Source organism: Salvelinus alpinus, chromosome 30 (genome assembly GCF_045679555.1).
Source record: "Salvelinus alpinus chromosome 30, SLU_Salpinus.1, whole genome shotgun sequence".
NCBI lineage: Eukaryota > Metazoa > Chordata > Actinopteri > Salmoniformes > Salmonidae > Salvelinus > Salvelinus alpinus.
Genome location: NC_092115.1, coordinates 28,925,627 through 28,944,684, shown reverse-complemented (window position 1 = coordinate 28,944,684; position 19,058 = coordinate 28,925,627). Strand labels below are relative to the sequence as shown.

General features: G+C 42.7%; 1 protein-coding gene across 1 annotated transcript in view; it reads left to right on the top strand.

Moving 5' to 3' along the window:
• The first annotated feature begins 1,525 nt into the window (after nucleotides 1–1,525).
• The window catches only part of LOC139559786 (A-type potassium channel modulatory protein DPP6-like), a 140,960-nt gene continuing 123,427 nt past the window's right edge, over nucleotides 1,526–19,058 (top strand). Inside the window, exon 1 of the mRNA XM_071376141.1 lies at nucleotides 1,526–2,305. Coding sequence (XP_071232242.1) covers nucleotides 2,111–2,305 — 195 coding nt within the window. The 5' untranslated portion in view covers nucleotides 1,526–2,110. The remainder of the gene's footprint in view (nucleotides 2,306–19,058) is intronic.

The window sequence follows — 19,058 nt, the reverse complement described above, 5'->3', positions numbered from 1 at the left end:
ATTCCTGGTCATAATGCTGGTGAGTAACCACTGCTCTGATATCCAAAAGTTATTTCCGGCTGTATGTAAAAACACCCCCAAAAATTCTGGGATAATAATGTAAGAAATAACAAAAAAAACTAAATACTACAAAGTTGCTCAGGAGCTAGAAGCAGAGTTGCCATGACTCCAAGTTTACTTTGATATGATGGTTATTAGGTGATACCAATATTTGTTTCCACCACCATTTATCGCATAATTAATGTTACCAACACAGAAAGATACCACCATGTCAAACAAACAAATGATCTGCTGGCATTTATAAAATTGTACTGAAACATCCTGTTTCCTTCACAGCTGTCATGGTTTTATGTATATATCAGTGGCTGGTGGGAGGAGCTATAGGAGGATGTCTCATTGTAATGGCTGGAATGGAATAGAACACATCAAACATATGGAAACCACATGTTTGGCTCCATTCCACTTAAGCGATTACAATGGGCCCGTACCCCTTTAGCTCCTCCCACCAGCCTTCTCTGATATGTACACTACATGACCAAAAGTATGTGGACACCTGCTCGTCGAACATCTCATTCCAAAATCATTGGTATTAATATGGAGTTGGTCCCCCCCTTTGCTGCTATAACAGCCTCCACTCTTCTGGGAAGACTTTCCACTAGATGTTAGAACATAGCTGCAGGGACTTCCTTCCATTCCGACACAAGAGCATTTGTGAGGTCGGACACTGATATTGGCGATTAGGCCTGGCTCGCAGTCGGCGTTCCAATTCATCCCAAAGGTGTTCGCTAGGTTCCTGTGCTGAGGTTGCTTCCAGAGGCAGTTTGGAACTCGGTAGTGAGTGTTGAAACCGAGGACAGATGATTTTATACACCTGTCAGCAAAGGGTGTGGCTGGAATAGCCAAATCCACTAATTTGAAGGGGTGTCCACATACTTTTGTATATATAGTGTCTATATACAATATATATCTATCCTACTGTACGGCTTTACTCGCATAAATACTGTGGATGGAAACGTGGTTTATGGTGCTGTCCATGCATGGAGCTGAAATCCCGCAAATTGCTTTTTGTATCTCGATTCAAGAGGAATGTTTTGAATTTGTGTTAGAGGTTGGCTGCCAAGGTCTTCTAGATACAGATATGGAAAAGAAGCTTAGACGACTTGAAGAAAAGACTGAATGTAGTAAGGGGTGTCGGTAAACTATAACTGTCATAAAAAAAGTCGTCATCATTCTTCTGAATGCAAGTGTCTTTTCTCATTGAGCCGCAGAGAGGCACTCGAACTCCGTCCTGGACTAACAGGGTCTGGAACGACCAGAATAAAGACCAGGATAATTACATTACTGCTTGTTTTTTGCACTTTTTTGAGACCGGGCAATTTAAAAAAAACTTTAATGCAATATTGGATTAAATTAAATCTGCTCTACCCCTCCATGAATGTGTATTATATGCAGTAGGCTATAGTCTGGAGTGTGTTCTTGAGATAGGTTGTGCACAGCCTTACCTCACTTCTCATGCAGAACGCGTCCACGGACGCGCCACGGGTTACGTCCTTCACACATAGGCTTCACACACTTCACACACACACACCAGGTCTGTCTAACCACCAAAGAGCTGTTGAGGCTATCAGCCTATTTAGTTATTTTGATTGGGTACAATTTCTGAGTCTGTATTTAAAATCAGATAGGATACCCATAGGGACGGGCCGCTATGTCGCTGTGAGGACGCATCAACAAACCGAAGAGGGGAACCAACGTGCTCTGAATACAGACACCAACTATTGACACCTAATGTAGCCTTGCTCACCGCTCCTTTAGGACAAAGCCAACAGCTAATCGATCAGAGGACTCGCTGTTTAGCCTATAGGCCTATCTGTTTTCTAATTAAAACAGGAAAAGGTTTTCAGTTTTAACACGTTATTTTATCGGGATTATTCACCTGTTGTCTTTGAACAATCTCCGCTTTATTCCAGAGGGAGACATTGGCCACCCGCCATCGGCTCTCCGAAGCGCACAGAAAATAAGCAGTAGCCTACACATACTAGCAAGTCCCCAAAGACGAGAGCTGTCTCTTGCTTTGACATGCTGTAGTGGTTTTGTCTGGACTGGACTTATGGCTTCGCTGTATCAGAGATTCACCGGTAAGATTAATACGAATAACTCTTTCCCGCACCCACCTGAGGCCAGCCACCTACTCGGCGGACAGGTCGCGGATGAGGAGAACAACACAGGGAAGACCTATCAGCCCGTCGCCGACGGCAGAGCCCATGTTCCCTACCGAAAGAAAAATGCGAGCGAGGACGAGCATGTAAGACCTTGTTCTAAACCTCTACTTTAAACTATTGGTGTATTGATTTCATAATTGAAAGCACCACTTGATTAATTGTTGACAACTTCAACTGATTGCATAGCCCCTGTCTGCTTTATATTTTTCGCCCCATTATTTGAGTGTACACTATCATGCTGCTGCGATTATGTTCTTGGTCCACTCTTGCCTAAATGGTTTTGCAACTGAAACAGGGTGTGCTACCACCGTGATTTTCAGATCAGCAGGCTATGAATGCAGATTTCAGAGCGTCAGATGCTCCCTCAGTCGAGGCGTGGTTTCTATTGAAGATACTTATTGTATCTGGATGGTTGGCCTTGTGTAGTGTCTGACTAGGCCGCCGCTCTCTGTGTTGTGATACTTGGTTAAACTGGTTAAAGTTGTATGTGACGGCATTTGAATACACCTTCACAGCTCCCTGGTCTGTTGGTTGACAGCTTGAAATTAATTCAAATTCAACTTTTGATTTGTAGGTTAGATGCAAATTAAAACCCGGTGTAATAACGCCAGGGATTTGTCCCTCTTTTGCAATCTAATTATCTCATCGAAGTCGGCAAGCTTTCACGGGTTCTCGTTTTGCGAGGACTTTAATGTTTAAATGTGGAGGTCCAACAGATGAGTGTGTTCTGTAGCCCATGTTGAAGATAATTAGGCATAGGTATACGCCTGATGTAGTCTGGTTTTACATTTGAATCATAATTAGTCTTCAGTGGCATTTTTGCGGCGAGGCTCACGCCGTTGTTACTTTCTATGGCCCTGTCCATGGTGCTGAAATTGGACATGGAGGTATTCCCTGCTTTTGTTAAGGCATTAGTACACCTATGCTCATTTTTTAAAATGTTGTATTTAACTAGGCAAGTCAGTTGAGAACACATTCTTGTTTACAATGACGGACTACCGGGGAACAGCGGGTTAACTGCCTTGTTCAGGGGTAGAATGACAGATTTTTACCTTGTCAGCTCGGGGATTCGATCCAGCAACCTTTCGGTTATTGGCCAACGATCTAACCAGTAGGCTACCTGTCGCCCCCTCATACGGTTTGTTTTAGTTTGTCCTTTTGAAACCAGTGTTGCTCGAATCCCTAAGCTCAAAATGTGTCGAGTTGTGGAATGACAGTGAACATTATACAACGGCATCGCCTCGTGGATATAACCACATCACAGCCATGATAAAAATTTCTTAACACATGGCCTCTCATGTATTATTGCTTAAGTAAAGTCTATATCGTAGGCAACACTGAGATACTCGCTGTTTATTATCTATGCATAGTCACTTTACCCCTATCAACATGTACAAATTACCTCGAATAACCTGTACCCCCGCACATTGACTCGGTACCGGTATCCCTTGTATATAGCCTGTTATTGTTATTGTGTTACTTTTTATTTTATTTTTACTTTCGTTTATTTAGTAAATATGTTCTTAACCCTGTTTCTTGAACTGCATTGTTGGTAAGGGCTTGCAAGTAAGCATTTCACGGTAAGGTTGTATTCGGCGGATGTGACAAATAAAATTGTATTTGATAATGTGTTCAAAAACGACCGTGACGATGATTAACTAAATATTTGTATTGATAATAAACTGTTGTTGTCATTGGGCCAAAGCCTAAATTCCTTTCATAATACTGGCTAGAGCTTCACCTACTCTGCAGCAACTTAGCTGGAAGAGTCCCTTTAGGCGGCCCGGGATCCCTTGAAGAACTGGCCTCCTATTATAAATACAAATATTTAGTTCTTCATCGTCACGGTCGTTTTTGAACACTTCATGTCTGTGTTGCTGTTTAAAAAACACTCGGCACCGACGCGTCTAGTTTTGATTGACATTTAGTTGAGTTGTCAACTAACATAAATGCAACGTGAAAACAACAAGAAATGTCACCATGTCATTGGATTTAGGTATAAAAAAAAACGAAATTCCCTTACATTGATGACTTTTGAGTGTAAATCTCGCATATATTTTCTCTCGGTAGAGATAGCGACAGCAACAAGGCTATATAGAGCCTGTCAATGTGAGGATGTGATGACAATCAGGCGATAAAGGGAGGAACGACAGACACTTTCTCTGTCACTGATACTGTTCTGTCGCGCTCAACAAAGCACTACACCACACAGCACAACGACACTGTCATAGTGTGTCATGTTCCCCAATTTCCTACCACAATGGCCACATGTATTGTATATCTCATTACAATATTAGTATCTTTCAATTTCATGATTTAATATGGTGGTGTATATTCGTTTTTTATTCTCTAAGGTTATTTCCAATACTTTCAAAAACAGATGGCTATGTTTCCTGTATCACCTTCAGCACACCTTCAGTCCTGAAATCCCTCAAGCAGTAGTGGAGCATGAAATTACCATTTGCCTCATGAGTTGAGGAGTTTCACAGTTTCTGGGGTGACATTTTGTTTTCTTGAACTCAGTGGGAATTAATATGCATGTGTGTGTGAGAGTGCAATTTTTTATTATTATTAATAAATAGTAAAGGGGTCAATGTAAATAGTCCGGGTGGCCATTTTATTAACTGTTCAGCAGTCTTATGACTTGGGGGTAGAAGCTGTTCAGAAGCCTTTTGGTCCCAGACTTGGCGCTCCAGTATCGCTTGCCGTGCGGAAGCAGAGAGAATAGTCTATGCATTGGGTGGTCTCTGACAATTTTTTGGCCTTCCTCTGATGCAGCCTCTGAGGTCCTTGATGGCAGGTGAGTTCAGCCCCAGTGATATACTGGGCCGTACACACTACCCTCTGTAGCGCCTTGCGGTCGGAATCCAAGCAGTTGCCATAACAGGCGGTGAAGATGCTCTCAATGGTGCAGCTGTAGACCTTTTTGAGGATGTGAGGACCCATGCCAAATATTTCCAGCCTCCTGGGGGGAAGAGGCGTTGTCGTGCCCTCTTCTCGACTATGTTGGTGTGTTTGGACCATGATAGGTCCTTAGTGATGTGGACACTGAGGAACTTGAAGCTCGACCTGCTCCACTACAGCCCTGTCGATGTTAATGGGGGCTTGTTCGGCACTCCGATTCCTGTAGTCCACAATAAGCCCCTTTGCCTTGCCCACATTGAGGGAGAGGTTGTTGTCCTGGCACCGCACTGCCAGGTCTCGGACCGCCTCCCAGTAGGCTGTCTCATCGTTGTCGGTGATCAGGCCTACCACTGTCGTATCGTTGACAAACTTAATGATGGTGTTGGAATCATGCACGTTGTTGCAGAGAGAGATGTTCAGTACCAGGGTCCTTAGCTTAGTGATGAGCTTGGAGGACAGTATGATGTTGAACGCTAAGCTGTAGTCAATGAACAGCATTCTAATGTAGGTGTTACTTTTGTCCAGGTGGGAAAGGGCAGTGTGGAGTGTGATAGAGATTGCATCATCTGTGGATCTGTTGGGGTGGTTTGCGAACTGGAGTGAGTCTCGGGGGTCTGGGGTGCTGGAGTTGATGTGAGCCATGACTAGCCTTTTCAAAGGATTTCACGGCTACAGATGTGAGTGCTACGGGGTGGCAATTATTTAGACAGGTTACTTTGGCAATCTTGGGCACAGGGAATATGGTGGTTTGCTTGAAACATGTAGATATTACAGACTGGATCAAGGAGAGGTTAAAAATGTCAATGAAGACACTTGCCAGCTAGTTATCGCATGCTCACCATGTAGCCTATATATGTTAACAGGATTATGTGGCACAGTACTATGGTATTATAGAGTCACCTGAGGGGATATCAGCCAGACTTCTTTCTCTTTCTCATTACCCTCTACTGCTAATGGCAGTCGGGGCTGGAATACAATAAAATGACTGTCATTAATCATCGCATGGTTGCTGCAGCCTAAAATAGGGCGACATTTAAAGGATAGTGACCTGTGGAGCAGGCTCCCTTTGTGAGCAGTAGCCATATTGACTTTCCCGGGGTGCCCAGCCAGCCAACAGAGGAGAACTCAAGCACATCCTATTGTTAAATCCCTCCATCCCCTGACAAAGAAAGGTGACACACGAGTGTACACTGTGCAGGAGAACTTGGTATCTAATGACTGAGTGGGAGATTGATTCATACATGTTTACTTACATTTGAGTTCCTTGTATTTTCATTGAATTTAATTACCTTTATAGGCTAGCTAGGACATCAGTAGCTTGGCTTTTCATTGCTGTGGGGCACTGGGGGGTGGTGTGCTATGTGAATTGCTGTGTGAATGTTTATACACTTTTTTTACTGACAATAAAGCTAACATTCAATGAGACACATTTCTGCCGCTTTTCTACAGAATTCATTAAAGCTCACAAATTACATGTGGCAATTAGGTCTGTAATTACTATTGTGTACTGAAACATTTACATCCCTGCTGAATTATAATGGGCAATTCATCACAATAGACTCAAGGAATAATTTCCTGAAAGTGTGACCTGATCCGCTTTGCTATTCAGCAACAGCCTTAGGAAGTTTATCACCTTGTATTCTTCAAATTTCAATTGAAAGCTGAACATAATGTTGAAATGTAAAACCGGGTTTTTATATAGCACAGCAGTTTTATTTTCAACCAATTATCAAAAGAGTTCGTCTCTCCCTTGGACGATGACGATAACCACTCAAGTGTGTCCTGAAACAGAGAAGAAAGACAGAAGTATCATACTCTCCCTCTGGGGAGCCTGCTGGGTAAGATTAGGTGTGAAACAGCATGGGTAGTTGGCTACAAAGATTGTCTCCAGGGACTAACATGTTAGGTTATTCTCCCTGACTATTCTCTCTCTCTCTCTCTCTCTCTCTCTCTCTCTCTCTCTCTCTCTCTCTCTCTCTCTCTCTCTCTCTCTCTCTCTCTCTCTCTCTCTCTCTCTCTCTCTCTCTCTCTCTCTCTCTCATATGAGTGTTGTTTTTTTGCTTATTTCTCAGTGCACAACATTTCAGATAAATATTGCAAGTTATTTATCCCAAAACAAAGCTCATCTCAACTCTGCTGTTTTTCCCAAAACATTACATAAGAATGACTCATAAAGATTCAATTTCAAACAATATCATACACATTATTTTATTTGATCAAAAGAATAGCCAGTGAAATCTGATCAAACATGAAACCCCTTTCCTAGTAGGTACATTATTCTGTTATCATGTACTCCCTTTGTGTGGTACTGATTTGGCATGGGAGTTCAAAGGGCATGATTGAAGTGGGAGATGTTTCATTTAGATGGGTACTGTTACTCTGGTTGGTAGACACGGGCAGCCTCATCTAGCTCCATCTGTCTGTTAGTCCGAGAATAGAATAAACTCCTGTTAGTCTGTTCTGCTCTGGACCCACTCCTGCCTGTCCAGACAATTTTGGTCTGGATAGTAGCTACTATAAGCACACACTCTAGATTTGTGCAGTTAGCCATGAGTAAAGCTTGGCCTAAATCCCAGGCATCACTCCAGTGTTGGGGGGGACAAAGTTTGGAAGAAAAAACAAATAGGAGTGAGATTCTCTTAAAAGGATGGCATTTGTCAAATAATGCTTTTCTCGGAGTGGCTTGTGTCTGGGTCAAGGAGAGCTGACACAGAGCTTACTAAGAGCAGTCAAATGGAGGAAAAAAGAACAGTGATAGCAAATATTCTCTTTCCTCCCATAGTCCATATTAATAGCCGTGGCAATGCAATTAACAATATCCTGCTATTATGCCCCGGGATATGGCTGCATCATTAGGCTTTCCACATGCTTTACTGCTGTTCGGGACGCTCTGCCACTTACATGTAGATGCTAGTCTGATAGCAGACAATGAGTCAGATAGTGGATGGTTTGTGTAGCCCAGAGCCATCTATACAGTATGTCTCTGGTATATCAATCCATCCAGGCCATGCCCATTCTCCCTGTTGTAAAGAACAGAGAGTGTACTTAGCAGCCTGCCACCCATAGAAATAGAATGACTAATTCTCTTTTATGCTAATATCATTTTATGTCTATGCGGCCACCGAGGCCATCTTCTCCTCACCACACCACAGCCTCCTCAGCTAGGACCTCCTGCTCTGTGTTGCCATGGTTTCAAAGATGAAGAGGGTGAGGCATAATCTCTCCTCACTCACTCTTGCTTCCAGGGTGCCATTCGATTGCCATCTGGAGATGACGCAGCATACACATGATGCCTTTACCAACGACATGCCACTCGCTCCAACCATGGCGACTGACATGATGCACCTGCCTACAATGGCAGTTGGATTGCTTCTCCTAAACAAACAGGTTTAGATGAAAGCCCAAAACTGGGCCTATTATGTATTATCTGGAGGCAGCATGTGAATATGATCCTTTTCACCTCTCCTAAGTGTTCTGTCTGTTAATGTGGATGCCCTTTCTGTCACTGGCCCCCAGGGGCCTCTCAACAGGCCTTGCATCCCCTCTGCTCTGCCGTGCCGCCGCCCCTCCGAGGTCTGTCTGTCGCACCGTGTCATCTATCATCCCCCGCCACGCTGCCACGCCCCTCTACATACATGGCCTTACTGTAGCACAGTTGCGCTGCCTTATCCCAGATCTGTCTGTGCTGTCTTGCCAACACCTATGTCATTGTCCGAAATATGTTTCATTATCGGGACAAAGCTAGCGCTGCCTACCTCTCAGCTATCACATTTGGCTCCTTGAATGTTGTGGGAACGTATGTTTTTGGTTTCACTTTGGTTATGGGAATGAAGCTATACGTTTCCTGACTGGTAAATCTGAACCTTTTTCAAACGTTCTGAGAATAGAAGTGAACATTTTGCCTGTTCTTGGAATGTTTCTTTTTTAGGTTGCGGGGAGAGAGGGAGGTTTTAAAACGTTTTACTCTGGTTCCTTGAAAGTTTTCCTGGGAGGTTTTATTAACGCTCTGAGAACAGAAATTCTAGGTTATTTCGAGTTTTCTTTTTATAGCTTCATTAAAACTTTCACAATACGATTTTTAATAACACTGCTAGCTTATTTTTGGGTAACTTTTTTGAGCTCCAAGCACAGATAGGACATATGGAAATTAATTTCATTAGGCATTAATCATGTAAACACATTTATTTTTTATTGTGTCATGGCAGCAGTGAGATTTGAAGCTATGATCTTGTGTTTTCTATCCATGGAATTAATCCACTGCGGCACCAGGATGGAGGTAGAATACCATGTTTTGTTTTTTACGGATACAAAGCTGTTCATTTTAGTCTATTCAAATCAAACAAGCAGTCATTAAGATCAGGTCAGGCTGAATAATGCAAGAGTAGTAACAATCCTTCATAGGAAGTGCCTACATTAATCCGCATATTATTTGTCAATTGTGGGAATTAATTAATGTATGTGGATAAAATTTAAATATTCATATATCGTACAACTGAGGCGACTGGGTTAAAAATGCTTATGGCTCCTAACCTGGTTTTGTCTTGCACAGTTGAAGTCGGACGTTTACATACACTTAGGTTGGATTCATTAAAACTCGTTTTTCAACCACTCCACAAATTTCTTGTTAACAAACTATAGTTTTGGCAAGTCGGTTAGGATATCTACTTTGTGCATGACACAAGTAATTTTTCCAACAATTGTTTACAGACAGATTATTTTACTTATAATTCACTGTATCAACATTCCAGTGGGTCAGAAGTTTACATACACTAAGTTGACTGTGCCTTTAAACAGCTTGGAAAATTCCAGAAAATGATGTCATGGCTTTAGAAGCTTCTGATAGGCTAATTGACATAATTTGAGTCAATTGGAGGTGTACCTGTGGATGTATTTCAAGGCCTACCTTCAAACTCAGATCCTCTTTGCTTGACATCATGGGAAAATCAAAAGAAATCAGACAAGACATCAGAATAAAAATTGTAGACCTCCACAAGTCTGGTTCATCCTTGGGAGCAATTTCCAAATGCCTGAAGGTATCACGTTCATCTGTACAAACAATAGTAGACAAGTATAAACACCATGGGACCACACAGCCATCATACCGCTCAGGAAGGAGACGCGTTCTGTCTCCTAGAGACGAACGTACTTTGGTGCGACAAGTGCAAATCAATCCCAGAACAACAGCAAAGGACCTTGTGAAGATGCTGGAGGAAACAGGTACAAAAGTATCTATATCCACAGTAAAACGAGTCCTATATCGACATAACCTGAAAGGCCACTCAGCAAGGAAGAAGCCACTGCTCCAAAACAGCCATAAAAAAGCCAGACTATGGTTTGCAACTGCACATGGGGACAAAGATCGTACCTTTTGGAGAAATGTTCACTTGTCTGATGAAGCAAAAATAGAACTGTTTGGCCATAATGACCATCGTTATGTTTGGAGGAAAAAGGGGGAGGCTTGCAAGCCGAAGAACACCATCCCAACCGTGAAGCACAGGGGTGGCAGCATCATGTATTGGGGGTGCTTTGCTGCAGGAGGGACTGGTGCACTTCACAAAATAGATGGCATGATGAGGAAGGAAAATTAGGTGTATATATTGAAGCAACATCTCAAGACATCAGTCAGGAAGTTAAAGCTTGGTCGCAAATGGGTCATCCAAACCGACTCCAGGAGAATCCTATTTCAAGTCATGCAAGATTTTTTCCCCTCCATTTATTTGGAATGGCAAACCAGATAAAGTTATATGAGCATATTTATATAATAAACATGAGTTTGGAGGGTTGCTATTAAATATTAAGGCCTCTCTCTTAAAGCCTCCGTTATACCAAAATTATATCTAAATCCAAACTGGTTTTCCAGCAGGCAACTAAGAGAGACATATCCAATGTTCAAAAGGGGTCTTTTTGCCATTATACAGATTAAAACCAATCATTTCCGGTGGATTGACAATGGATCCCTGTTTAAAGTATCCTCCTTTTTAAATCAATCAATTTCAATCAATTTTATTTTATATAGCCCTTCGTACATCAGCTAATATCTCGAAGTGCTGTACAGACACCCAGCCTAAAACCCCAAACAGCTAGTAATGCAGGTGTAGAAGCACGGTGGCTAGGAAAAACTCCCTAGAAAGGCCAAAACCTAGGAAGAAACCTAGAGAGGAACCAGGCTATGAGGGGTGGCCAGTCCTCTTCTGGCTGTGCCGGGTGGAGATTATAACAGAACTATGCCAAGATGTTCAAAAATGTTCATAAGTGACAAGCATGGTCAAATAATAATCATGAATAATTTTCAGTTGGCTTTTCATAGCCGATCATCAAGAGTTGAAAAACAACAGGTCTGGGACAGGTGGCGGTTCCATAACCGCAGGCAGAACAGCTGAAACTGGAATAGCAGCAAGGCCAGGCGGACTGGGGACAGCAAGGAGTCACCACGGGCGGCAGTCCCGACGCATGGTCCTAGGGCCCAGGTCCTCCGAGAGAAAGAAAGAGAGAAGGAGAAAATTAGAGAGAGACAAGATTTTCAAAATTTCCATAAATGACAAGCATGGTCAAATAATAATCAGGAATAAATCTCAGTTGGCTTTTCATAGCCGATCATTAAGAGTTGAAAACAGCAGGTCTGGGACAGGTAGGGGTTCCATAACCGCAGGCAGAACAGTTGAAACTGGAATAGCAGCAAGGCCAGGCGGACTGGGGACAGCAAGGTGTCATCATGCCCGGTAGTCCTGACGTATGGTCCTAGGGCTCAGGTTCTCAGAGAGAAAGAGAGAACGAGAGAATTAGAGAGAGCATACTTAAATTCACACAGGACACCGGATAAGACAGGAGAAGTACTCCAGGTAACCAACTGACCCTAGCCCCCCGACACAAACTACTGCAGCATAAATACTGGAGGCTGAGACAGGAGCGGTCAGGAGACACTGTGGCCCCATCCGAAGAAACCCCCGGACAGGGCCAAATAGGAAGGATATAACCCCACCCACTTTGCCAAAGCACAGCCCCCGCACCACTAGAGGGAAATCCTCAACCACCAACTTACAATCCTGAGACAAGGCCGAGTATAGCCCACAAAGGTCTCCACCACAGCACAAACCAAGGGGGGGCGCCAACCCAGACAGGAAGATCACGTCAGTAACTCAACCCACTCAAGTGACGCACCCCTCCTAGGGACGGCATGAAAGAGCACCAGCAAGCCAGTGACTCAGCCCCTGTAACAGGGTTAGAGGCAGAGAATCCCAGTGGAGAGAGGGGAACCGGCCTGGCAGAGACAGCAAGGGCGGTTCGTTGCTCCAGAGCCTTTCCGTTCACCTTCACACTCCTGGGCCAGACTACACTCAATCATATGACCTACTGAAGAGATAAGTCTTCAGTAAAGACTTAAAGGTTGAGACCGAGTCTGCGTCTCTCACATGGGTAGGCAGACTGTTCCATAAAAATGGAGATCTATAGGAGAAAGCCCTGCCTCCCGCTGTTTGCTTAGAAATTCTAGGGACAATTAGGAGGCCTGCGTCTTGTGACCGTAGCGTACGTATTGGTATGTACGGCAGGACCAACTCGGAAAGATAGGTAGGAGCAAGCCCATGTAACGCTTTATAGGTTAACAGTAAAACCTTGAAATCAGCCCTTGCCTTAACAGGAAGCCAGTGTAGGGAAGCTAGCACTGGAGTAATATGATCAAATTTCTTGGTTCTAGTCAGGATTCTAGCAGCCGTATTTAGCACTAACTGAAGTTTATTTAGTGCTTTATCCGGGTAGCCGGAAAGTAGAGCATTGCAGTAGTCTAACCTAGAAGTAACAAATGCATGGATTAATTTTTCTGCATCATTTTTGGACAGAACATTTCTGATTTTTGCAATGTTACGTAGATGGAAAAAAGCTGTCCTTGAAACAGTCTTGATATGTTCGTCAAAAGAGAGATCAGGGTCAAGAGTAACGCCGAGGTCCTTCACAGTTTTATTTGAGACTACTTTACAACCGTCAAGATGAATTGTCAAATGAAGCGATACAGTTGGTTACAATTCCAATTTCATCCTCCAAAAGAGGCAGAAAAAATATTACAGTAAATAATATTGCTTAGTACTGATATGGCAATGTACTGATAGGGGAAAGACCCATTTTATTGGAGAAAATGTATAAGGAAGGTATCATGTTTATGAATGACATTGTAAATAAGGACTGTAAAATGATGTCACACAAGCAATTAACAAAGGTGTATGGAGATGTATGCTCAATATAAAAGTATAACCAACTCATCACAGCTCTGCCAAAAAAATGGAATAGACAATTGCTCAAAATAGAAAGGAATGAATTGGGTTGTCTGCCTCCAATCCAAAACCATGCATGGCTTAAAATGACTAGTATAAATCGTAAAATGTATCAGTTTCACTTAGGTCGTGAGGTTTGATAACTATGCCACATAAAATTCAAGATAGTTGGGAACATATTTTTGACGTCCCAATACCATGACATCGGGTTTATGAACTGATATACAAAACAACAATAGACGCATCAATACGTTCTTTTCAATTCAAACTGTTATATCAAATTCTAGCTACAAAAATAATGCTCAATATATGTGTATATAATGTCACTCCAATCTTAATTATATTATATATACACTGCTCAAAAAAATAAAGGGAACACTTAAACAACACAATGTAACTCCAAGTCAATCACACTTCTGTGAAATCAAACTGTCCACTTAGGAAGCAACACTGATTGACAATACATTTCACATGCTGTTGTGCAAATGGAATAGACAAAAGGTGGAAATTATAGGCAATTAGCAAGACACCCCCAATAAAGGAGTGGTTCTGCAGGTGGTGACCACAGACCACTTCTCAGTTCCTATGCTTCCTGGCTGATGTTTTGGTCACTTTTGAATGCTGGCGGTGCTTTCACTCTAGTGGTAGCATGAGACGGAGTCTACAACCCACACAAGTGGCTCAGGTAGTGCAGCTCATCCAGGATGGCACATCAATGCGAGCTGTGGCAAGAAGGTTTGCTGTGTCTGTCAGCGTAGTGTCCAGAGCATGGAGGCGCTACCAGGAGACAGGCCAGTACATCAGGAGACGTGGAGGAGGCCGTCGGAGGGCAGCAACCCAGCAGCAGGACCGCTACCTCCGCCTTTGTAGCGGACCGCTACCTCCGTATTTCTTTGTGGGGCCGCACAGCCCTCCATGTGCTCGCCAGAGGTAGCCTGACTGCCATTAGGTACCGAGATGAGATCCTCAGACCCCTTGTGAGACCATATGCTGACACATGCACATTTGTGGCCTGCTGGAGGTCATTTTGCAGGGCTCTGGCAGTGCTCCTCCTTGCACAAAGGCGGAGGTAGCGGTCCTGCTGCTGGGTTGTTGCACTCCTACGGCCTCCTCCACGTCTCCTGATGTACTGGCTTGTCTCCTGGTAGCGCCTCCATGCTCTGGACACTACGCTGACAGACACAGCAAACCTTCTTGCCACAGCTCGCATTGATGTGCCATCCTGGATGAGCTGCACTACCTGAGCCACTTGTGTGGGTTGTAGACTCCGTCTCATGCTACCACTAGAGTGAAAGCACCGCCAGCATTCAAAAGTGACCAAAACATCAGCCAGGAAGCATAGGAACTGAGAAGTGGTCTGTGGTCACCACCTGCAGAACCACTCCTTTATTGGGGGTGTCTTGCTAATTGCCTATAATTTCCACCTTTTGTCTATTCCATTTGCACAACAGCATGTGAAATTTATTGTCAATCAGTGTTGCTTCCTAAGTGGACAGTTTGATTTCACAGAAGTGTGATTGACTTGGAGTTACATTGTGTTGTTTAAGTGTTCCCTTTATTTTTTGAGCAGTGTATATATACTGTATACCACAGCATTGTTGAATACTCGTTTCTAGTTGGCTAGAAGGCCATTCTAGAATGGACATTAAAACCAGAGAACGAGACAGTTGGAAAAGATATCAGGACAGGTGGAAAAGATATCGGGGCACCTTGCAATCATGACGCAACAAAAATAATGCTCAATATATGGCGCATTGAACAGTCAGCCCTGTGCAGACTGACAATATCACATTTAAGAAATGTTTTTCAACAGAATTGGCGCAATGAATACACCCCTGATCACACACGTACATAGTTCACTTTCATAGCAGCCACATACAAACAGCTTGTTGTATATATAATTCCTTCTCGCATCTATCTACGAGCTCTCTTCCTCTCACCTTTTCCATTTCGCTTGTGGACTTCAGTGCACAACACATCAGCTGTCTGTGATCAGGCCAAACCTTCATATCATGACCACTAACCACTACACACAGCCACACAACCTACATCGTTGTCAGGTCAAAGTCAACATAGCCACTAGAACTGACACGTTAGTAAACCCGGTACAATTATGAACTACAGTGTACAGTCAGCAGCAAGCAGAATAGCAGTTACACCAGTGGGCCCCAGTGGCAATAAATTAATAAAACCAAAAGCTTACCTTGACTTGGGAGAGTTCCAGTGTTGGATAGCCATAGCCAGCTACCTCCCCTTCCTTCCCCTTCTTCTCTGTTTGAGCCAGGTGTTTGAGTAGTCTTGACTAGCTAGCTGCATTTGATGCTAGCTAAATAAGTGAAAGTGAAAAATATATATATTACAAAATCTCTCTCTCTCTCTCTCTCTCTCTCTCTCTCTCTCTCTCTCTCTCTCTCTCTCTCTCTCTCTCTCTCTCTCTCTCTCTCTCTCTCTCTCTCTCTCTCTCTCTCTCTCTCTGTCTTCTCTATAATTTTGGAATAAATTAATTTGTTCTCTTTGAGTCAACTACTCACCACCTTTTATGCACTGTGCTAGCTAGCTGTAGCTTATCCTCTTCCTCCTCTGAGGAGCCTCCACTGGCCTGCACATGCAGACCGTACAAAGTTACAGAAAGCTAAACCAACAACCACACAAACCAAAATAGGATATATTGTAAATGCTAACATTTATTTGTTTTTGCAGTGACATATTTATTTTGGAGCATTTCATGACCCAACAGTAGGGACCAGAGAAATTCATGTTCATCACTCACCACGAGTGATGAACATGAATTTCTCTGGTCCCTACTGTTGCAGTCATGAGGCAAGTGGTGCTATGCTGTCAAATCCTCCCACATGTATCTAGTTTGACCAGCTGTTTTCAGCAACTGTTATTTTTGAATTCGGTTGTCTTATTGGCAGCTTTGCTAGCAACAAACTATTTAGCTAGCTTCAAGGCTAGTGTTTGATATGAAATGCGATCTCGTAATGACCAGTGTGGACTGTCCTGATGAGAAGGCTAACTTTTCTAGCTATGCCACGCAAAATCAGGCATTATCAGCTCATTGTTATGGATGTTACTAAATTAATGTCAATGGAAAGCAGCTACTTTGCTGTTATTCTGGCTGCAGAGGTTGTGACTGTGTTAGCCGTAGCTACTGTAGCTGGTTAGCTAGCAAGCGAGGGATAAGAACGTTACCAGCGAGCATGGCAAGGGAACATAAAGAACGAACGACTGGGTCACCACCAAATATTGAACTAATCGAATGAGCGACTGGGTTGTGTCTCTAACAAACAAATTATGAGAAAGTATGAATTTGCTTTTAAAAATTAAAATATCACTTTATTTCTACTGGTAAATGTGTGCTTTAGTATTGTTTTCTCTGGCAACTGTGGCAAAAGTGGTATAAACGCCTCCGTTCTGTACATTACGTTAGAAAAATGAACTCTTTAAAGGTCCTGCTACATCGTCCATTATTTCCAAGGTAATGTACGGAATGTCGGTGTTTATCCCATATACAGTTGAAGTCGGAAGTTTACATACACCTTAGCCGAATACATTTAAACTCAGTTTTTCACAATTCCTGACATTTAATCAGAGTAAAAATTCCCTGTTTTAGGTCAGTTACGATCACCACTTTATTTTAAAAATGTGAAATGTCAGAATAATAGTAGAGATAATGATTTATTTCAGCTTTTATTTATTTTATCACATTCCCAGTGGGTCAGAAGTGTACATACACTCAATTAGTATTTGGTAGCATTGCCTTTAAATTGTTTAACTTGGGTCAAATGTTTCAGGTAACCTTCCACAAGCTTCCAACAATAAGTTGGGTGAATTTTGGCCCATTCCTCCTGACAGAGCTGGTGTAACTGAGTTAGGTTTGTAGGCCTCCTTGCTCGCACACGCTTTTTCAGTTCTGCCCACAAATTTTCTATAGGATTGAGGTCAGGGCTTTGTGATGGACACTCCAATACCTTGACTTTGTTGTCCTTAAGCCATTTTGCCACAACTGTGGAAGTATGCTTGGGGTCATTGTCCATTTGGAAGACCCATTTGCGACCAAGCTTTAACTTCCTGACTGATGTCTTGAGATGTTGCTTCAATATATACACATAATTTTCCTTTCACATGATGCCATCTATTTTGTGAAGTGCACCAGTCCCTCTTGCAGCAAAGCACCCCACAACATGATGCTGCCACCCCTGTGCTTCACGGTTGGGATGGTGTTCTTCGGCTTGCAAGCTTCCCCCTTTTTCCTCCAAACATAACGATGGTCATTATGGCCAAACAGTTCTATTTTTGTTTCATCAGACCAGAGGACATTTCTCCAAAAAGTACAATATTTGTCCCCATGTGCAGTTGCAAAATGTAGTCTGGCTTTTTTATGGCGGTTTTGGAGCAGTGGCTTCTTCCTTGCAGAGCGGCCTTTCAGGTTATGTCGATATAGGACTCGTTTTACTGTGGATATAGATACTTTTGTACCTGTTTCCTCCAGCATCTTCACAAGGTCCTTTGCTCTTGTTCTGGGATTGATTTGTACATCCACAGGTACACCTCCAATTGACTCAAATTATGTAAATTAGCCTATCAGAAGCTTCTAAAGCCATGACATAATTTTCGGGAATTTTCCAAGCTGTTTAAAGGCACAGTCAACTTAGTGTATGTAAACGTCTGACCCACTGGAATTGTGATACAGTGAATTATAAGTAAAATAATCTTTCTGTAAACAATTGTTGGAAAATGACTTGTGTCATGCACAAAGTAGATATCCTATCCGACTTGCCAAAACTATAGTTTGTTAACAAGAAATTTGTGGAGTGGTTGAAAAACAAGTTTTAATGACTCCAACCTAAGTGTATGTAAATGTCCGACTTCAAAAGTCAAAAGTTTGGACACACTTTTTAAAAAACTATTTTCTACATTGTAGAATAATAGTGAAGCCATCAAAACTATGAAATAGCAATATGGACTCATGTAGTAACCACAAAATAATTTTAAAAAATCAAAATATATTTCACATTTGTGATTCTTCAAAGTAGCCACCGTTTGCCTTGATGACAACTTTGCACGCTCTTGGCAATCTCTCAACCAGCTTCATGAGGAATGCTTTTCCAGCAGTCTTGAAGGAGGTCCCACATATGCTGAGCACTTGTTGGCTGCTTTTCCTTCACTCTGCGGTCCAACTCATTCCAAACCATCTCATTTGGGTTGAGATCGGGTGATTGTGGAGGCCAGGTCATCTGATGCAGCACTCCATCACTCTCCTTGGTCAAATAACCCTTACACATCCTGGAAGTGTGTTTGGGTTATTGTCCTGTTGAAAAACAAATTATAGTCCCACTAAGCGCAAACCAGATGGAATGGGGTATTGCTACAGAATGCTGTGGTAGTCATGCTGGTTACTTGTGCCTTAAAGTCAAAATAAATCTCAGACAGTGTCACCAGCAAAGCACCCCCACACACGTCCTCCTCCATGCTTCACGGTGGGAACCACTCATGTGGAGATCATCTGTTTATCTACTTTGCATCTCACAAAGACACGGCGGTTGTAACCAAAAATCCCAAATTTGGACTCATCAGACCAAAGGACAGATTTCCACCGGTCTGATGTCTATTGCTCGTGTTTCTTGGTCCAATCAGTCCTTCTTATTGGTGTCCTTTAGTAGTG